General features: G+C 48.8%; 2 protein-coding genes across 4 annotated transcripts in view; both read left to right on the top strand.

The window, feature by feature from the left end:
- LOC135906082 (L-gulonolactone oxidase-like) overlaps window positions 1–735 on the top strand; it is a 74,593-nt gene extending 73,858 nt beyond the window's left edge. For both annotated transcript variants that reach the window (XM_065437239.2, XM_065437240.2), the window contains exon 12: window positions 467–735. In XM_065437239.2, coding sequence (XP_065293311.1) covers window positions 467–598 — 132 coding nt within the window. In that variant the 3' untranslated portion in view covers window positions 599–735. The remainder of the gene's footprint in view (window positions 1–466) is intronic.
- A 294-nt stretch (window positions 736–1,029) lies between these two features.
- The window catches only part of Pka-C1 (Protein kinase, cAMP-dependent, catalytic subunit 1), a 450,683-nt gene continuing 434,774 nt past the window's right edge, over window positions 1,030–16,938 (top strand). The window contains exon 1 of one of the 2 annotated variants that reach the window (XM_065437227.2): window positions 1,030–1,190. The gene's annotated coding sequence lies outside the window, so the exon portion shown is untranslated. The remainder of the gene's footprint in view (window positions 1,191–16,938) is intronic. The other variant, XM_070525333.1, reaches the window with a different exon arrangement.

Genomic DNA, 16,938 nt, shown 5'->3' on the forward strand with positions numbered 1-16,938 from the left:
TGTTTTTAATGTATGCGTGTGTCGAACCTTAGGGTTGTTCCTGGGCACGGTAAATAAATGATTGATTATTTTGTGAAGGCTGTAAAACAAGCTAGTTGGTTGCTAGAGCTTGCATTTATATTAGCAGCACAAAATTGAGATTTGCACAAACAATGAAACGAAATAGAAGGGCCGTGTTTATTATTGTTATTATTATTGATGGGGACAATTGCAGCATCTCATTGGGCTAACTGGTGTGCAACTATACAATGTTCTGTAATGTGAAGTTAACATCCATGCAGTGCTCTGATATTGACCGACTGTTCCTTACACATGATGGTGACAGGTGTTGCAGAAAACATAGTACAGGAAACAACGTGCTGTCATTTTTTGTATATTTTTATGCCGTGTTTCGTCATTGTCAATATTAAGTGTTGCTGACTATGCTTTACAAATCTATCCTCATTTGTCTGTTTTCCTCTGCCAGGCTTATGATGCAACTTCAAAAGAGTTCCAAGTGATGTACCCCAACTTCTCCAAATGGTGTGTCATCCGGCAGAAGTTGGACCCCCAGGACATGTTTCTAAACCCTTACATGAAAAGAGTTCTTGGCTCATAAAAACGAGTCAATACCAGTGGTGCGTCGGCTACGGGGATGGTCAGCATTAGTTTTTAATTAGCGGCAGCGCGGATAGTTGTGGCATGCGGAAGAGGCTGTGTGCACATATTTTGTTCAATAAAAGAAGTTGCGTGTAACTGTCGGGTCTCTTGGCAAAGTTGGAGTGGCAGCCGGGCTAGTGCGGCGACGGCTTGAGTGCCGCTACCGTTGTCTTTGTATGGCTTCCTTTGATGCGTTCTTTTCACGGCGGCTGCGACCTCCGCGGCGACCTTGCTTCGTGCACGCTGAGCTGTGTCAACAGCAGGGCGTGCGTGCAGGCGAGCCAGGCACCCTCGACTGGTTTTTCTTCGACTGCGCGCTTCGCTCGTGTCCCGCAAGGGGGCCCTGCGTCGCCGTGTGCTCCGTTCGTCTGCTTCAGGTGTTGGCGTACTGTGTGCGACGCGTGTGCCGCTTTCTTTTGAGCGTTGCGTTATCGTTGCCTGTTCGCGAGAACGCGTTATTTTATTTTTTGTGCCTGGGTTTTTATCGTCGCGAGAAGACCCGCACCGAGATCATCTAGCGACGACGGGTGGCGGCCTGCAGCTGCGACGAGGTAAGCTGCGATTCCTGTCCCCGTGTAGCACGCTGCCGCGCAGCCGGCAGTTACCAGTCGGCGGCGAGTTAAGCCGCTCTCGTGGGGTGAGAGAACATCCGAAGCGCACGTCAACATTGGTGTCCCCAATTCGCAAACGAGTTGCTCTTCTGTTGAGACCTCTCTCCCTCTCTCTAGCGACAGGGACATTCCGCATGGGTGTCTTGCATGCGGAGCGACAAAAACAAAAAGTGATCGGCCAAGCTCTCACTCACTCTCAAACGCGTGCGCGCATGCACCGGCTGGACGGCCGTTATATCGGCGCGCCCCAATTGCCCGATTACAATGGGGTCCCCTCGGTCGGCAGAGCGCGCAACTCGCGCGACCTTTCATCCGGCGCTGATAACCGTGTTTAGAGATCGTTCTCGGAGGACTGCGCTCCGGTTGTGGTTCGCGTGCGGAGTCCGCGCTAGAGGGTATCGCAGAGCGAGCGACCGAGCGTAGACGAAAGGCTCCGCGAACGAACCTTCTCTGAGAGCAAATACGAAGAACGGGTGGGGGGGGGGGGGGGGGAGGAGGGAACGAAGGCGAAGCTCATGACGTCACGGACATTATGGCGACCTGCGTGAAGAGGCGCGCAGGTATGGTTCTTCCCCTGTTGCGGAATCCCGCAGCGGACCGCGTTGCGCGCGTGACTTCAATGCCAACGGTTCGCTCGCTGCGTCGAGGAGGATTTCATCCCGCAGACTTGTGCCACGCGCGGATTCGGTGCCTACTCGGGAAATACGTCGCCGGCCAGTGCACGTGCTTCCCATTCCGGCCAGAGCGCCTCTCGCACGCCTTTTGTGAAACTGGTCGCCGCCGCGTGTCCCGTTCGCCGGCTGCGTGCTACGGTGAAACGAGAACGGCCGGCAGCACACAACGGCCAGTTTGATTTTTTGCGAGCCATTGTTGCATACCCCGTAATGCAACCGTGTCGTGGACGACTTCGACACATCTGGCTTCAAAAGCCGATGCGTTGCATATGAGCACGGTATAGGTGCCTCCCAGCGAAGGCTCTAGGGCTCGCTGATGATTGATGTCTTCGCCGGTAGTTCAACTTGTCACTTAACAGAGGCCGGTAAATTCGTGAAGCTTAGGAGAAGCACTGTGCGTTGGGATAGCGCGAGAGACGAGGACGAAGGAAACGAGCTACACCGCGAACAGAAAGGGTTAACCTTTTTGTGCGCAAACAAACGGGGACGAAGAATAGAAGAAACACAAGGACGAGCGCTTTCTAACAACTGGATTTATTTTTGAAGAACCACCTGCTTAAATACCCACAGATCTGCGCGATCTAGTCAACAAAGCACGCCTATAGCGCATATAATACACACAGATCTGCGCTGTCAAGTTAAGAGAGCACGTCTATAGTACATATAACACTTGTGATAAAAAGACGTGGACCATAGACAACGGTCAATGAAAACAGCAAGGTGCATGAAACAGCCAGTTACGATAAAATGCGTTAAAGATGTGATGATAGAAGTGAATTTTCTTTATCCAACAATGAAACAGAAGGATGGCTGTTGCATTTTTCTTTTTTGTTTTTCAATCCAGTGCGCTTCCACAATTTCCCTCGCGGTATGATTTCTATGCCTATACAAGATGAATCTGTTCCAACTAGGCCGACTCGCAGTTATGCTTTAGGGTTAACCATTTTTAGTCGGCTTTGTGATCTTGACATTGAGAAACACCTCTGCAGGGATTTGTGACAGATGTAGTTACAGTTCCGCATTGCCCTGCTTCTACTCAACGAAGTCCGGTAGTTTCAAGAATTAAGTAAAATCGATCGGCCTGCAAAAGTCCCGCGGTCTCCTCTAAATCGCGCCGATATCTTCTCGGGGTTGAGTAAGATCACGTTAGCGTCCTCAGCCTGCGTTGCCGGTGGTGAAGCCGCTGCTTTGGCAAAACTTTGACCGAATCACTGAAGCAGTCACCGTGTTCAGCGCATTGTCTCGCAAATTTCAGCTGAAGTTCTGGAACGTGACCTGAATTGTTCTTGTCCATAAAAGTGCGCTTACGCAACATGGCTTAGTAGTGGCCTTTCTGTGAAGTAAAATATAAAAGTAACGTGAGCATAAACCGGGACTGGCAGTTAAATATTGAAGCCGTCGGCGGGTGCATATAGCTAACGTTCGTCAACTCGCGTTGTCTTAATCACGTTGTTCTCTTAGCGCAACAGGCGCATTAATTAACCCTCTCTCCCAGTCCTTGCGTTGTGGCTTGCGAGCAGTTAAGCTTTCTGTGAATCCGCCGCATCTACAGAGAGCTGCTTGCAGTGGCTACAGCCCGACAAAAGGGTGCGTCGCTTCCAGCAGAAAAATGCCGGAGTTGAACGAACAGCTGCTGTGGCGAAAACAATTTCCGCGTCTTTGTTGCTTTTCACTCGGCATCTGTTCGCCGACGGCGCTTGTGAGTGATCCACTGCAAACGCGTGTGATCCTTCACAGACGCTCGCCTTGCTGGCGCGACCCGATGACCACTGACGAGCGCGTGTTGTCATTACGACCACGGGGTGGTGGCGCCGCCATTTCCGGTTGGTGGCGTACGGCGGGGGCTTCATACCCCCCACCCGAAATTTTTCTTGCCGGCGCCCTTTTATACCTGGTACGTTGCCTTTGAACAAAGGCGCACGCGAAATGCGAAAACACCCGTGTACTTAGATTTAGGTGCACGTTAAAGAACCCCAGGTGGTCGAAATTTCCGGAGTCCTCCACTACGGCGTGCCTCATAATCAGAAAGTGGTTTTGGCACGTAAAACCCCATAATTTAATTGTTTATCCTTCGAACGCCCGCCCCAGACAACTACAGGATACTACTCGCCTTTAGGCAGACCAAGGGCTTGTTCGGGGTAATAGTTGTATTATGTACCAAGCATGGGAAATTTAACAGGAGCCCTTCTGCCAGTCGAAAAATAATCCTGGCTACGCGCCTGCTTTCGATGTAGTGTCCCTACACGCTAAACCAGTGGTGCTCAGCTCGACAGTGAGCGGGGGCGAATAATCGGCTCAATTATCAGAGATTCCAGTGTTGCACAAGTTTAATCGAGAGGCGCTTTCGCCAAAGGTGTTCTTCACTCGGAGGAGAGGAGGAGCAGGGGATGTGCCCCCTCTCCCCGAAATTAGTGTCGGTATTCCGCCTGCCAAGCACCTTCCTCTCCCTGCCCGCCGAGTTTCTGGCGACGCCAATGACGAAGGGGTCAAACCTTGGGTTAAAGTGCAACTCCGGCATTTTTTTTTTTTAAAGCCATATTGGGATATTGTCATTTTCAAACGGCATTGGCAGTCCTGTCATCGATAGGGTGGTCCAATTCGCTTAGCTCATGAATAATATTAAATAACCAATGAACGAGGCACCCAAACGGTTAGCTACTTCGTGTCACATCTACGATGAGCCGATGACGTCAGATCCTACTCTACCGTAATGTAAACATGCAGAACGCGTGCTAAACTAGCACACGTGGTGCTAACGCTTTCTTAAACAGGTGTAATAAATGTGTGTGTGTGTGTGTGTGTGTGTTTTTCTATCAGAATTTGCTTGCTTAAGAATATTTGTTAAAGGTCCCCTCACCAAATCTGGCCATTATGAGCTGACAACCGCAGAGCATACAATGCACGTTGACGATCGTGTCTGCAAAGTATTAGTTCGCTGCGCGCTGCGGAAAGACCTGCAATTTCAAACCGAACGCTGCTTTCCTTTCTCCTCGCGGCTGCCGCGCTCCGAGCCGGAGAAGGACGTACACGTGCTAGTGCGCCTACGTACACGGGTTCGCACTGTGACGTCGCTCGCGGTGACACGTGTCTTGGATAATTATTCGAGGCAACATCTGGTGTTTGTGTAACATGTTGCTTGAATAGACGAATTATAGCTTAGAGAGCACACAAACCCAGTGTGTTTTACTTCGCAGCAAGAGAGGCGCACTTCCGTCTGCGTCTTCCCACGCGGGCTCTGCGATCGTCTTCTGTCTGCCTCGGCATTCGCGTCGCACAGACGCCGGCCCCCTTGCACAGCGCGCAGAATCGTGCGCTGCGCGATTCGATCACGACAGCTCGCGCGCGACGCCGTAAGCGGAAGTGCTCCGCGGCGGAAATTCTGCAGATCCCACGCACTGTGGTAATCGATGTAAGCGAAGCTTTCCGTACCGGATGCTTTGATTGACGATAATTAGTGGTAATGTTGACGTCTAAAGCTTCATTTCTTTAACGTTTAGGCTAACACGAGAGTGGTGAGTTGATGTTAACCGTTACCTTGCGTGCGCCACTGTTGTTTGTCTGCGTAGTACACAGAACACACAGGAAGAAGTGTTTGCTTGAGGCGTTGTTGTGCGCCATATTTTATAACCTATGAGAGGGTTGAGCGTTGTCATTGCCTCACATGGCACATCGCTTTGTGGCAGAAGTATTAAACTTCATTTGGATTATGGGGCTTTACGTGCCAAAACCACACTCGGATTATGAGCACGCCGTAGTGGCGGACTTCGGATTAATTGTGACGGGGAGCTTCGCTTGCATCGATTGCCACAGTGTGTGGGATCTGCATATGTTTTAAAGCCAAGCTCTGTTTACCTCTTCCTTCGACTTTCCCGCTGCTGCTGCTGTAGCGCACACCGCGTCGGGGGGTTGTTTTCATCCGGCGAGGAGGAAAGGGCGCGCGTCGAGTCTTTTCCTCCTCTCTGGATTTTTCGATCCGGCGCGGCGCTGCTTGAAAGTATTCTCTCATACAAACAGGCAGGTACAGTAATAGAGCAGCAACTCCCAGGTTTATTTTATGCGGACGACATTGTGTTGCTCGCAAACAAGCAAAGTGATTTGCAACGTCTGGCTAATATCTGTGGACAGGAAGGCAACAATTTAGGTTTGAAATTTAGTGTTAGAAAATCAGGTGTTATTGTATTTAATGAAAACAGTGAACAGACAGCGGAGATACAGGGCCAAGAAATACCTCGGGTAACAGAATATAAATACCTTGGTATATGGATAAACGAAGGCAACGGATATATGGAAACACAGGAAAAAACCATAACAGTCAAGGGGAAGAGAAATGCAGCCATAATGAAGCACAGAACGCTATGGGGATACAATAGGTACGAGGTCCTCCGAGGTATGTGGAAAGGGGTAATGGTTCCAGGACTTACTTTTGCAAATGCGGTTGTTTGCTTTAAATCAGGGGTACAATCAGGACTCGACGGGAACCAAAGGTCAGTGGGTCGCCTCGCATTGGGCGCTCACGGGAAGACTACAAATGAAGCTGTGCAAGGGGATATGGGCTGGACTAGTTTTGAAGTGAGGGAAGCTCGCAGTAAAATTGAGTATGAAGAACGGCTGAGGAATATGGAGGAAAGTAAATGGGCTGGGAGAGTGTTCAGGTATCTGTACAGGCAAAACATTGATTCGCAGTGGAGGAAAAGAACTAGGAAGCTTACCAGCAAGTATGCGGCCTGTGGGGTGGGCAACACAGCAACAAAGAAGGTCAAGCGGAAAGTCAGAGAGGCTGAATTAATCTCATGGGTGGCGGCAATGGAAAAGAAACCTGCCATGAGTAACTACTTAAGGGGAAAAAACGAAATTAGGAAAGAAACCATTTATGATAACTCAAAGGGAAGCTCATTACTTTTCGAAGCGAGATCGGGATGCCTTAGAACACGCACGTATAAAGCGAGATATAAGAAGGAAGAAGAAGCATGTGCTTGCTGCGGTAAAGCTAGGGAAACGACGGAGCATATTTTATTAGAATGTGAAGACATCTATCCAGCGGTCGATTTAGGCACCACTGGCCTCCTTGAAGCCCTTGGGTTCAGCGGGAGCAGTGGTAAAGCAAACAGGTCCGCAATAGACATCAGTAAGAGGCGATTGGAGGATTGGTGGAAGAAAAGTAGGGAAACGACAAAGGACGGAGACGTACAAAAGCACAGTTCGCAATAAGGTATCATAAAATTTGGACGTGGTAGTTCATAGTGTGTGTGTTTTTTTTTTTCTCATTGGTTAACCTAGGTAGGATATTAGGCAGCATAGTAGCAAGAGCCTGGTGGCGCAAGCCACCTCCCCGTTCCAAAGGGGACGCTCATAACATCCATCCATCCATCCATCCAGCCCCGAGAATTAGGAGCGGCGCCCTCTCGCGAGTGACGTCACGGCCAGGACGCCGCTCGCTCCGGCTCGCTCGGCTGCCGCGCGCGCTCGTTCCCTTCGTGTATGCTTGGGGTATGGGTGGCTCGAGCCGTACGTATTGAAGAATACGTCGGCTTCTTTCAGCTGCCATGCCTTAACCACAGTTTCTTCTTCAAAAGCGTATGAGTCGAGAAACTTTGCGGCTTGGATATCGCAAGCTATGTAGCGTTAAAGGGGTCTACAAGGTTTTGCAATGCATATATGCGCCATGTCTATCGGTAAATTTTGACTAAAAAAAGAATATCTGCAAATTCAACGCGCGAAGTTGTGTATGATGCTTCGCTAAACATTTAACATTCCTTTAGTATTTAGCTATGAGAGGCATTGCATTTTACGTGGAAGAAAAATTTGGTAATTGGCGTCAACATGTTATCTGATTTTAGAAAGACACTGCCCAGCGAAGCTCTCATCATGATTCCTATTACTCTGGTGTGTTGTTCTATTCAAATATGGCCTTTCATTAATGCGTAAAAAAATAGTTAGGCGCGCATTTCTTATGAAAAAGTTTGCTGCTACTTTCATCCCCCTCTGAAACAGGCCTCCAAAAACCGAATTGCTCATGGCTGCTAACACGACGGCGCGTCATGTAGAGTATTTACATAGTTAATTCACTAACACCATAGTAGCAATCACCTGAGAGAAAAGTTTCGTTGCTAAGATCGAGAGCCACTCAATTGAAAGTGATGAAATGTTTCATAGTGGCAGCCTTTTTCGACAATATGGCACACCCCTGATCACGTAACGGTAGCAAACGACTGTCCGTATGGCGAGGCACGCTATGTTCGCGAAACCCATCAGTTCACTACAACTTCGAATTAAAACCATAAAGCATTTTTTTACAGCGCCAACTGGAATGGCTAAAGTATTCTCGAGCTACTACACCGCAGCTTAGATTGCCTACAAAAGGAAAATTCAAGCACCTTCTGTCTCACGATGTCTCGATCCAGCGTTATTTAATTATACAAACGAACAACAATTCGCTTCGTCGGCACATAAAAGAGAACCTTGCAGGCTAAATTAAGTTTGCGCCAATCCAATCGCAAACATTCATAAAGAAAGCACCACAAGCCTTGCATATACTTTAACTTGATTTCTGACCCTCCACCGGGGGAATTTCGATATCTTGAATATGTCCCATACTACTAGTCGTTGACGCTTCGACTTCTTTCTGGCTGCAGCTATGCGGTCCAGCAGGCATGCTTCACTAAAAAAATTGGGCCGAGCAGCCTGTGTCAGTTCGCCAAACAGATTCGTCATGTATATTCCTCAAGCAACAAGCACCAGTAAATTTCTCAAGTGAGTTAGATTTGATTTGATTTATTAATTTTCATTTACACACACATACATGTACAGAGGAGTGGTAAATGGAGGTGGATGAGGGAAAAAAGGCGCACAGACGCAGCTTGAGGTAACCTCACCCCCTTAGGTACAATATGGCTGCATGGGGTAACACATCAAGCGCCATATAAATTACATTTATATAGTGGCCATAAAACATTGCAGTTATACAATATATGAAAGAACAGTGAAATATTTCCACAATAACAATGCAAAACACACTACGGCATTGAAATAAATAAATGATATACACTAGATAACATAGACAAAAAAAAGAGGAACATAACATACATTATTAATCATTAACAAACGCTTAACAAAGAGGTGAGTTGAACGTGTAGCACGGAAAAGGGAATATATATTGGTACATTCCTATTTGTACTCTGTAAATAGCTGTAAGCCTTCATTAGCTTTACTTCAAGTTTCCGCCGCTTAAAAAAAGAAACACGTGAAGAACCGCCTAATGTTGACAAGCAGGTAAAGAAGCAAGTGAGGCGTGTAGAATCTAAGCTCCAGTATTAGTTAAATCCCCGTGCTACTGCCGAGCCTTTCTGTGAGGAAATGCAAAAATTCGATATTATACCATGAACTACTCGTCGTGAGCAAACCTGTTTTAGCGGAATAAAATCAACGTAGCTGCTGTAGAAGTCATATATAGCCAGCTTTGTGACATACTGGTTGCACCGCGGCAGGTATGGTATCATAACTGGATTCCTATAGGCTATGCTTTTGCGATTGTCTATCCGCGTATGAAAAACTCGCAATGGGCTGGTCTGCGTCGCTTCGGCTGGCACTGTAGCGTTGCCTTCGAGAGCTGCATTGTTGTCTAAGAAATTAGCTCTTTGAATAAATGTTCGCAAAGGAAGAAGTCGTAAAAATATATTTGAGACGACCACCATAAGTATACAAGCAGAGAGAACGAGGGCGAACAAACGAAAACACCGCAGAAAGTGCCCGGACAACGCCCGAACTGTAGCAGACGACAACCGCGAGTCCGTGCCCTGACGTCACGCGAGCGGCGCTCGCAGCGCCGCCCGTGTTCGTTCTCGGGGCTAATTGCTGCCGCGTGCTGCGTAACGATTTCGAGATGTTTTAGATCGTACTTTGAGAAATTTACGCAATGTACGTTCATATAAGGTCGTCAGGGAAGCCTTTCGGTGCATCGGTAACTACAGTACGCGGAAATATCTTTTAGGGGCGCAAACATGTGACGCGCATTATCAGCCGCGGTTTTGTGTGTGCGTTGTGAACTAGTTACCGTATATTGGTTTTAATTCAACGAAGATAATCGGTGTATCTCTATTACCAGCATGAAATGGTAAATCTGCTCACTATCTGATCGCTTGGCGTAGGGACTACAACATAAAACATAAGAGCGCATGCTCGTGTACGGCCAACCTAAGGCAACCACGAAACATCAAGCGGCCGGCGCTTTCAAATAATTGGGATACACCGGCATCGTTTTCGCGCATTTGAAGTCTAGTAGGCTTGAAATCACTATATGTCTACGCTAGCCTCCTGCATGAGGCCGATGACGCTGCTCAACACAGCAAAATGCTGGGGTTGGTGAACCAGCATGATACATATATAAGCTATGTGCGTCGGCATTGCCTTTTTGCCCTGTAAAGCCATAATATATGAGAGCGATCGCATAAGAATGTGATGGCTATTTTTGAGGACAAAATTTCCGTAATATGCGTGAGTGCGTCGTAGAGAACGGAATGAACACACACAAAAAAAAAATCGGTTGTCCTCTTCCTCGAAAAAGAAGAGAGAGAGAGAGAAAACGGGTTAACGCCGCCATACGACCTCGCATAGTTTATAGATCGCAACGCTTATAGATCTATGAACGTTGATGCCGTATGCTTGGCCCATGCGCTATATAGACCTAATATATCTGTAATCCAGCACCTACCACTGCTTAGGACGCTCGCGCAGTTCGTAAACGGTCGCTTTACTGGACAAGCTTAATTCACACTTTAAGCTATGCTGTTCTTGCTAAGCAAAACTATTTTATTCATTGGGGGAGACCTCATCCACCGCACCTAGTAGACACGCGATGTAATCTACAGCTAACAGTTTAAACGCTTGTCAAAGTATAATAGCACAGCTCCTATCGTAGCAGAACGGCTCCCATGCCTTGCGACCTTCGCGTAAGTTTCATTGCTCCTAAATCGCAGCTTAGAACTAGAAGATAATACTCCAATAAGGTCAAATTAGTGAATGGAACATTCAGAAATACGCAATTGATCTGCGAGGCTGATTGTAGGCTCAAGCACTCGCGCACATATCGCGGTGCACACTCCATCCGCCTCAACGCCAGCAGAAAAGTCCGGCCATACCGACTTAAACCACTTCAGTACGTCTTACAGAATCGTTTGCAACGTAGAAGACGTCACGTCATGCTAAACAGACTGCACGAGCGCGATAACAAACGCCAGAAACTACCACCGAGCGTACACCTGCCATGCAAGACAGTGCTCGCCCAAGCCGGCATGCCGACTGCCCACAGATGGCGCCACTGCGTAGCAGTATGGTGGCGCCCATGAAGACACAGTGTATGCGGATACAATAGGTACGAGGTGCTCCGAGGTATGTGGAAAGTTGTAATGGTTCCAGGACTTACTTTTGAAAATGCGGTTGTTTGCTTTAATTCAGGCGTACAATCAGGACTCGACGGGAACCAAAGGTCTGTGGGTCGCCTCGCATTGGGCGCTCACTGGAAGACTACAAATGAAACTGTGCAGGGTGATATGGGCTGGACTAGTTTTGAAGTGAGCGAAGCTCGCAGTAAAATTAAGTATGAAGAACGACTGACGAATATGGAAGAAGGTAAATGGGCTGGGACAGTGTTGATGTATCTGTACAGGAAAAACATTGATTCACAATGGAGGAAAAGAACTAGGAAGCTCACCAGCAAGTATGCGGCCCGTAGGGTGGGCAACACAGCAACAAAGAACGTCGAGCGGAAAGTCAGAGAGGCTGAAATAATCTCATGGGTGGCTGCAATGGAAAAAGAAACCTGCCATGAGTAACTGCTTAAAAGGAAAAAAAACGAAATCAGGAAAGAAACAACTTATGGTAACTCAAAGGGAAGCTTATTACTTTTCGAAGCGAGATCGGGATGCCTTAGAACACGCACCGATACAGTAAGATATAAGAAGGAAGGAGCAGGTGCTTGCTGCGGTAAAGCTAGGAAAACTATGGAGCATCTTTTATTAGAATGCGAAGACGTCTACCCAGCGGTCGATTTACGCACCACTGGCCTCCTTGAAGCCCTTGGGTTCAGCAAGAGCAGTGGAAAAGTAAACATGTCCGCAATATGGATTAGTAAGAGGCGACTGGAGGATTGGTGGAAGAAAAGTAGCGAAACGACATAAAAAAACGGACATACAAAAGCAGTTCGCAATAGGGGACAGAAATTTTTTTTGTGGGAGTTCATAGTGGTTTTTTTTTATTGTTTAACCTAGGTAGGACATTAGGCTGTATAATAGCAAGAGCTCGGTGGTGCAACCCACCGCCCCATACCAAAGAGGACGCTCATAACATCCATCCATGGCAGGCGCAAGAGAGGAAAGGCGACGGGAGAAACTCGTTTTCACCCCACCACGTCGAATGCGCACAATGCCCTCAGGAGCTCCCTGGCCGTCCCCACTTTAGCCGCCTGACAGCTGTAATTATCCGTGACTCCACTCAGAAGCATTGCAGAAACTGCAGCGTTTCCCTTTCTGCTAATGCTCGAGGCCAGAGGGGACGCCAGATAGAACTGTAGACAGAAGAAGGAGAGGGAGAAGAGCCAGTTCCCATACAAGAGGGGGTGGAGGTGACGTGAGAAGGCAAGGAAACCACACTATTATACGACAGCGGTTGCGGGGAAACAGGATAAGCTTGTTAAGAACGGCCCGCTGACGTGCAAGTTTTGCCAGCCAGTTGCGACAGCGGGCGTCAACTTTTCTTGGAACGCCACCGCAAACCTCTAGTCACGGCGTCACTAAGTCGACTGTGTATGGAGAACAATATGCGCGTCCTTGACTCTCCGTCGCTGGAGCCGAGCTGAGTGCGACCAAGCAGGCTTTGTGCCTGAACCAGCCACCCGCCAACCTGGTCTGCTGTGAACGAGGGAGTCCCCGAGGGATCGTAGTTCGAGGCCCCTTTTCACGCGCCGTTCAAGACACAAGACAATGGGCGCCTGGCGGCGCGCTGCGGGGCTCAGCTCGGGGAATGAAAGGCGCCTTTCCTGAAGTAAGCCCCGAGTTCTACGAAGTCCGTCTGACGTCGGTTGAAGACCATGAACCTCGTGCAATGAAGTGTGTGTGTGTGAGTGTGTGTGTAATCCCTCGCGCAGATAGGCGACTTGTTTACGATGACTGGTCGAACGTTTCCCTCACCTTGGGATCGAGGGAGGACCTAGTGTTGATAAACCGCTTTTGTGCGGCTGCTCAGTGTACTTTCTCTCGCAGTCACGTTAGACTGACGTACTTTTCTCTCGCCGCCATGCTCAGTGGCGTAGCTAGGTCGTCTGGCACCCGGGGCCCTTTGTTCTTCTGTCCCCCCCCCCCCCCCGGGTGTAGTCGAGGATGGCGAGGATATCAACAATTTTCGGGTGTCTTCAGACGTATATGACACCCCCCCCCCCCTACTGGCCCCGCGCACCCGGGGCCCACGGCCCCCCGGCCCCCCCTGTTGCTACGCCACTGGTCATGCTAGACTGATGAACTGCAACGTCCTGCTGTAAATAAACCCATATTCCTCGTTCTCGATGAGAAGCAGTCCTTCCCTTCAACGTCCTCAGCGTGGATAAGTTGGACGACGGCATGGGCCAGCTACCATCTAATGCATGCCCGACTCCATTCTTGACAACTGGTTACGAGTGGTGGAATTGAGCCCCCCAATCCTTACAAGCTTAAGTTCAGTACATTGTCGCTATTTCTGAAAAACAAACGTGATGCAAATATGTCAAGCGGGCAACTTGCGCAGGGCGTGAAGAAGCAGAGCCGCATTAATTAAAGCGCACCGCATAATCGAGGAGACACTACGGAAGCGGTCAACCTTCAAATCAACACTTCTGTGCCCGCCGCGTTAGCTTTGCGGTGTTAAGAACGGCCAACTGCAGTGCAAGTTTTGCCGACCAGTTGCGACTGTGGAGGCAACATTCCGGGAGCCACGGCGTGACTAAGTCGACTTTGTGTCGGTAACAATACGCGCATCCTCCACTCTGTGTCGCTTCAGCTAGGATGTGTTGTGAGTGAAGGAGTTCGACGAAGCGGGCTTTGTGCGTAACACGACAACGCGGACCTGATCTCCTACGGGCGGGGGATTTGCCGCGGGAACGCCGACGGAGGCTCCTTCCCACGCACCGACCTAGACGCCATACAACGTGCTACCCGGAACGGCTCCGAGTTCTACGAAATTCGCGTGGTGTCGGTTTCGGACCGTGAACACGCGTGTGTGTGCATGTGTGTGTGTAAACCGTCCTGCGGAGAGGCGGCTAGTTTGCGATGACTAAACGAACGTTCGCGCCACCTTGTATCGCGGGAGGACCGAGTGTTTAAAAACTGCTGTTGTGCGGATGCTCGACACACTTTTCTTAAGCAGTCATGTTGGACAGACTCTCTCACAAGCACTCATGTTAAATTGATGTACTTTCACAAACAGTCATGTTAGACTGATTTAAATACTGTAAATAAACCCATATATTCCTCGTTCTCGATGAGAAGCAGTACTTCCCTTCATCAACGTCCTCAGCGTGGATAAGTTGGACGACGGCATGAGCCAGCTACCTTCGAATTTATGCCGGACTCCAATCTTGACAAAGGATCACGGGCGATGGGATTGAGCCCCCAATCCTGACAGCGGCTATGGCATTGCTAAAGGTGGTGGATTTGATCCCAATCGCGGCAGCCGCATTTCGACAGGGTGAAATAGAAAACGCGTGTGCACTTAGATTTTGGGACACATTAAAGAGCATCACTGTGTCAAAATTAATCCGGAGTCCACCACTACATCTTGCCTGATAATCCGAGTGTGGTTTTGGCACGTACAGCCCCATACGCCTATTCAAGTTTAATACTTCTGCCACAATGCGATGTGCCATGTGAGGAAATGACAACGCTCAACCCTTCAGAGGTTATAAAATATGGCGCACAATAACGCCTCAAGCAAACGCCTCCCCCTGTGTGTTCTGTGTACTACGCAGACAAATAGCAGGGGTGCACGGCTACATGGCTATATTTGGCCTATTTATGTCCTAAGGACTTCCGAGTCTCGAAGTCCGCGTCAACACTGACAAAATTCGGAAATGCCGGTGTATCAAAACCCAAAGCTCATTGCTACTACAAAGATATGTAGTCAATTTCGAAGGCTGTTTTTAGGCAACGTCGGTGCTGGGCGCATATCGTTAAGTCATGATTGCCATGTTTATACGTCACTCCAGCTTTGTCTACTTTGTTTTGGTTTCGGCGCCATCTTCTGCCGGTTCACGCGTGGTTCAGTAAGAAAAATGGTGGGGCTGACAGCTGTCGAGTACCGTGCCGGCTACTGTACAAGAAACCATTATGTGAACTTTCAGAACAGCTGAAGTACTCGCACACATTCTCGCACTTGGTCCAATTTTCCACATTTTTCCGCCATTCAGTTTATCGAATATCCTTTCTTTTTATTGGCAAGGCGATCACAGAGCTTTGAGTATGACGTACCGCGGCTACTATGGTTTTGGTCGGCTCCCCACCAAACAGCAAGTTTCGCCGCCTAATGCTGACGTAGCTGTAGGTGGTGTTGCGACTTGGGGTTCGAAGATGTCGAATGTACTTTGCTCGTGGAGGAGTAACGGAACGTGCGGCTGGACCCTGTAAAGAACGGCGGGTTGCACAACAAGATTGTCACCTTGCCACCCGATTACGACAAGGGGTGCAAGACGCGCACCTCCCGCTCTCCGCCGCTGCAGCTGCGAGGCGTTCAAAGAAGCGACCTTTGCGCTGGAATCCGCCGCCTTCCTCCAGCCCGCTTCGACATTGTGACAAGACGAGTTTGGTGTGTGGACAATGATTCCAGAGTTCCTCAACGCGGCGCTGATCTGACACGCCTGAAGGCAAAACAACGGGCGTCCCTCGAGCGGCGTCGATTTTCCGGAACGGCACCACCTTCAACGCCGTCGCTTGGGCTTCGGAATGTGTGTGCCTTTGTGTCTGAAAACTGGTCTTCAGAGCAGCTGCGAGTTGGTGGTGTGTAAACGAACAGCCGCCGCGTCGTAGGACCAGCGGATCGAGTGTATAAAAACTGTGGTTGTGCGATTGTTGGACGCGCTTCTCCTGAGCAGTCATGTTAGACTGGTTCACTTCTCTCATGCAGTCCTGTTGGACTAATACTCTTTTTCTCAAGCAGTCATGTTAGACTGAGTTAATTTCTGTAAATAAACCCCTTTTTCCTCGTTCTCGATGAGAAGCAGTTCTTCACTTCACTTCAACGATCTCAGCGTAAATAAGTTGGACGACGGCATGGGCCAGCTACCTTCGAATTCATGCCGTACTCCAATCTTGGCAAAGGACCACGGACGAAGGGATTGAGCCCCCAATCCTGACAACTGGCTGACAGCGGTGAGATGGACTTTGCGACATGGTGCTGTATCTGTGGTGAGTGCTTGGTTTTTGCTTTGACTCTCTAGGCTTCATTTTGTGGTTGTTCTGTTTAGAACAGTAGGGAAGCTAGATTGTTGTGTGTTAGCTAGGTTGTGTTTTCCTAGCTAGATTTAGAGAGCAGAATCAAGGCAGTAAAGCAGCAGTCATGGAGTTAAGGACACTGCTGAGAGACGAGTTGTTGATTGTTGGTGAGGAACTGGGCCTAGATGTACGCAAGGAAATGCTCAAATCGGAATTATTGGAGCTAATTTCCAATCAGGCCAGTGAGCAAGATATTGAAATGGGATTGGAACTTCTCAAAAAGAGAGAGAAACGGGAAAAAGAAAGAGAAAAACGAGAGAGAGAGGAACGCGATAAAGAAAGGGAGGAACGCGATAAAGATCGCGAGTTAAGAAAAATGCAACTGGAACTTGAAAGCAAACGTTTGGAGATGTCTCAAGGAAGTGAAGGCGCTCTGGGACGATCAAGTGAGGCAGAATCGTACCGCATGGACAGGCTATTAAAGCCATTTGAGGTCGGGACCGACATAGGATTGTTCCTAAGCAATTTTGAAAGGACTTGCGAAAAGATGAACTTCGGCCCGAGTAC

Source organism: Dermacentor albipictus, chromosome 9 (assembly GCF_038994185.2).
Source record: "Dermacentor albipictus isolate Rhodes 1998 colony chromosome 9, USDA_Dalb.pri_finalv2, whole genome shotgun sequence".
NCBI classification, from domain to species: domain Eukaryota; kingdom Metazoa; phylum Arthropoda; class Arachnida; order Ixodida; family Ixodidae; genus Dermacentor; species Dermacentor albipictus.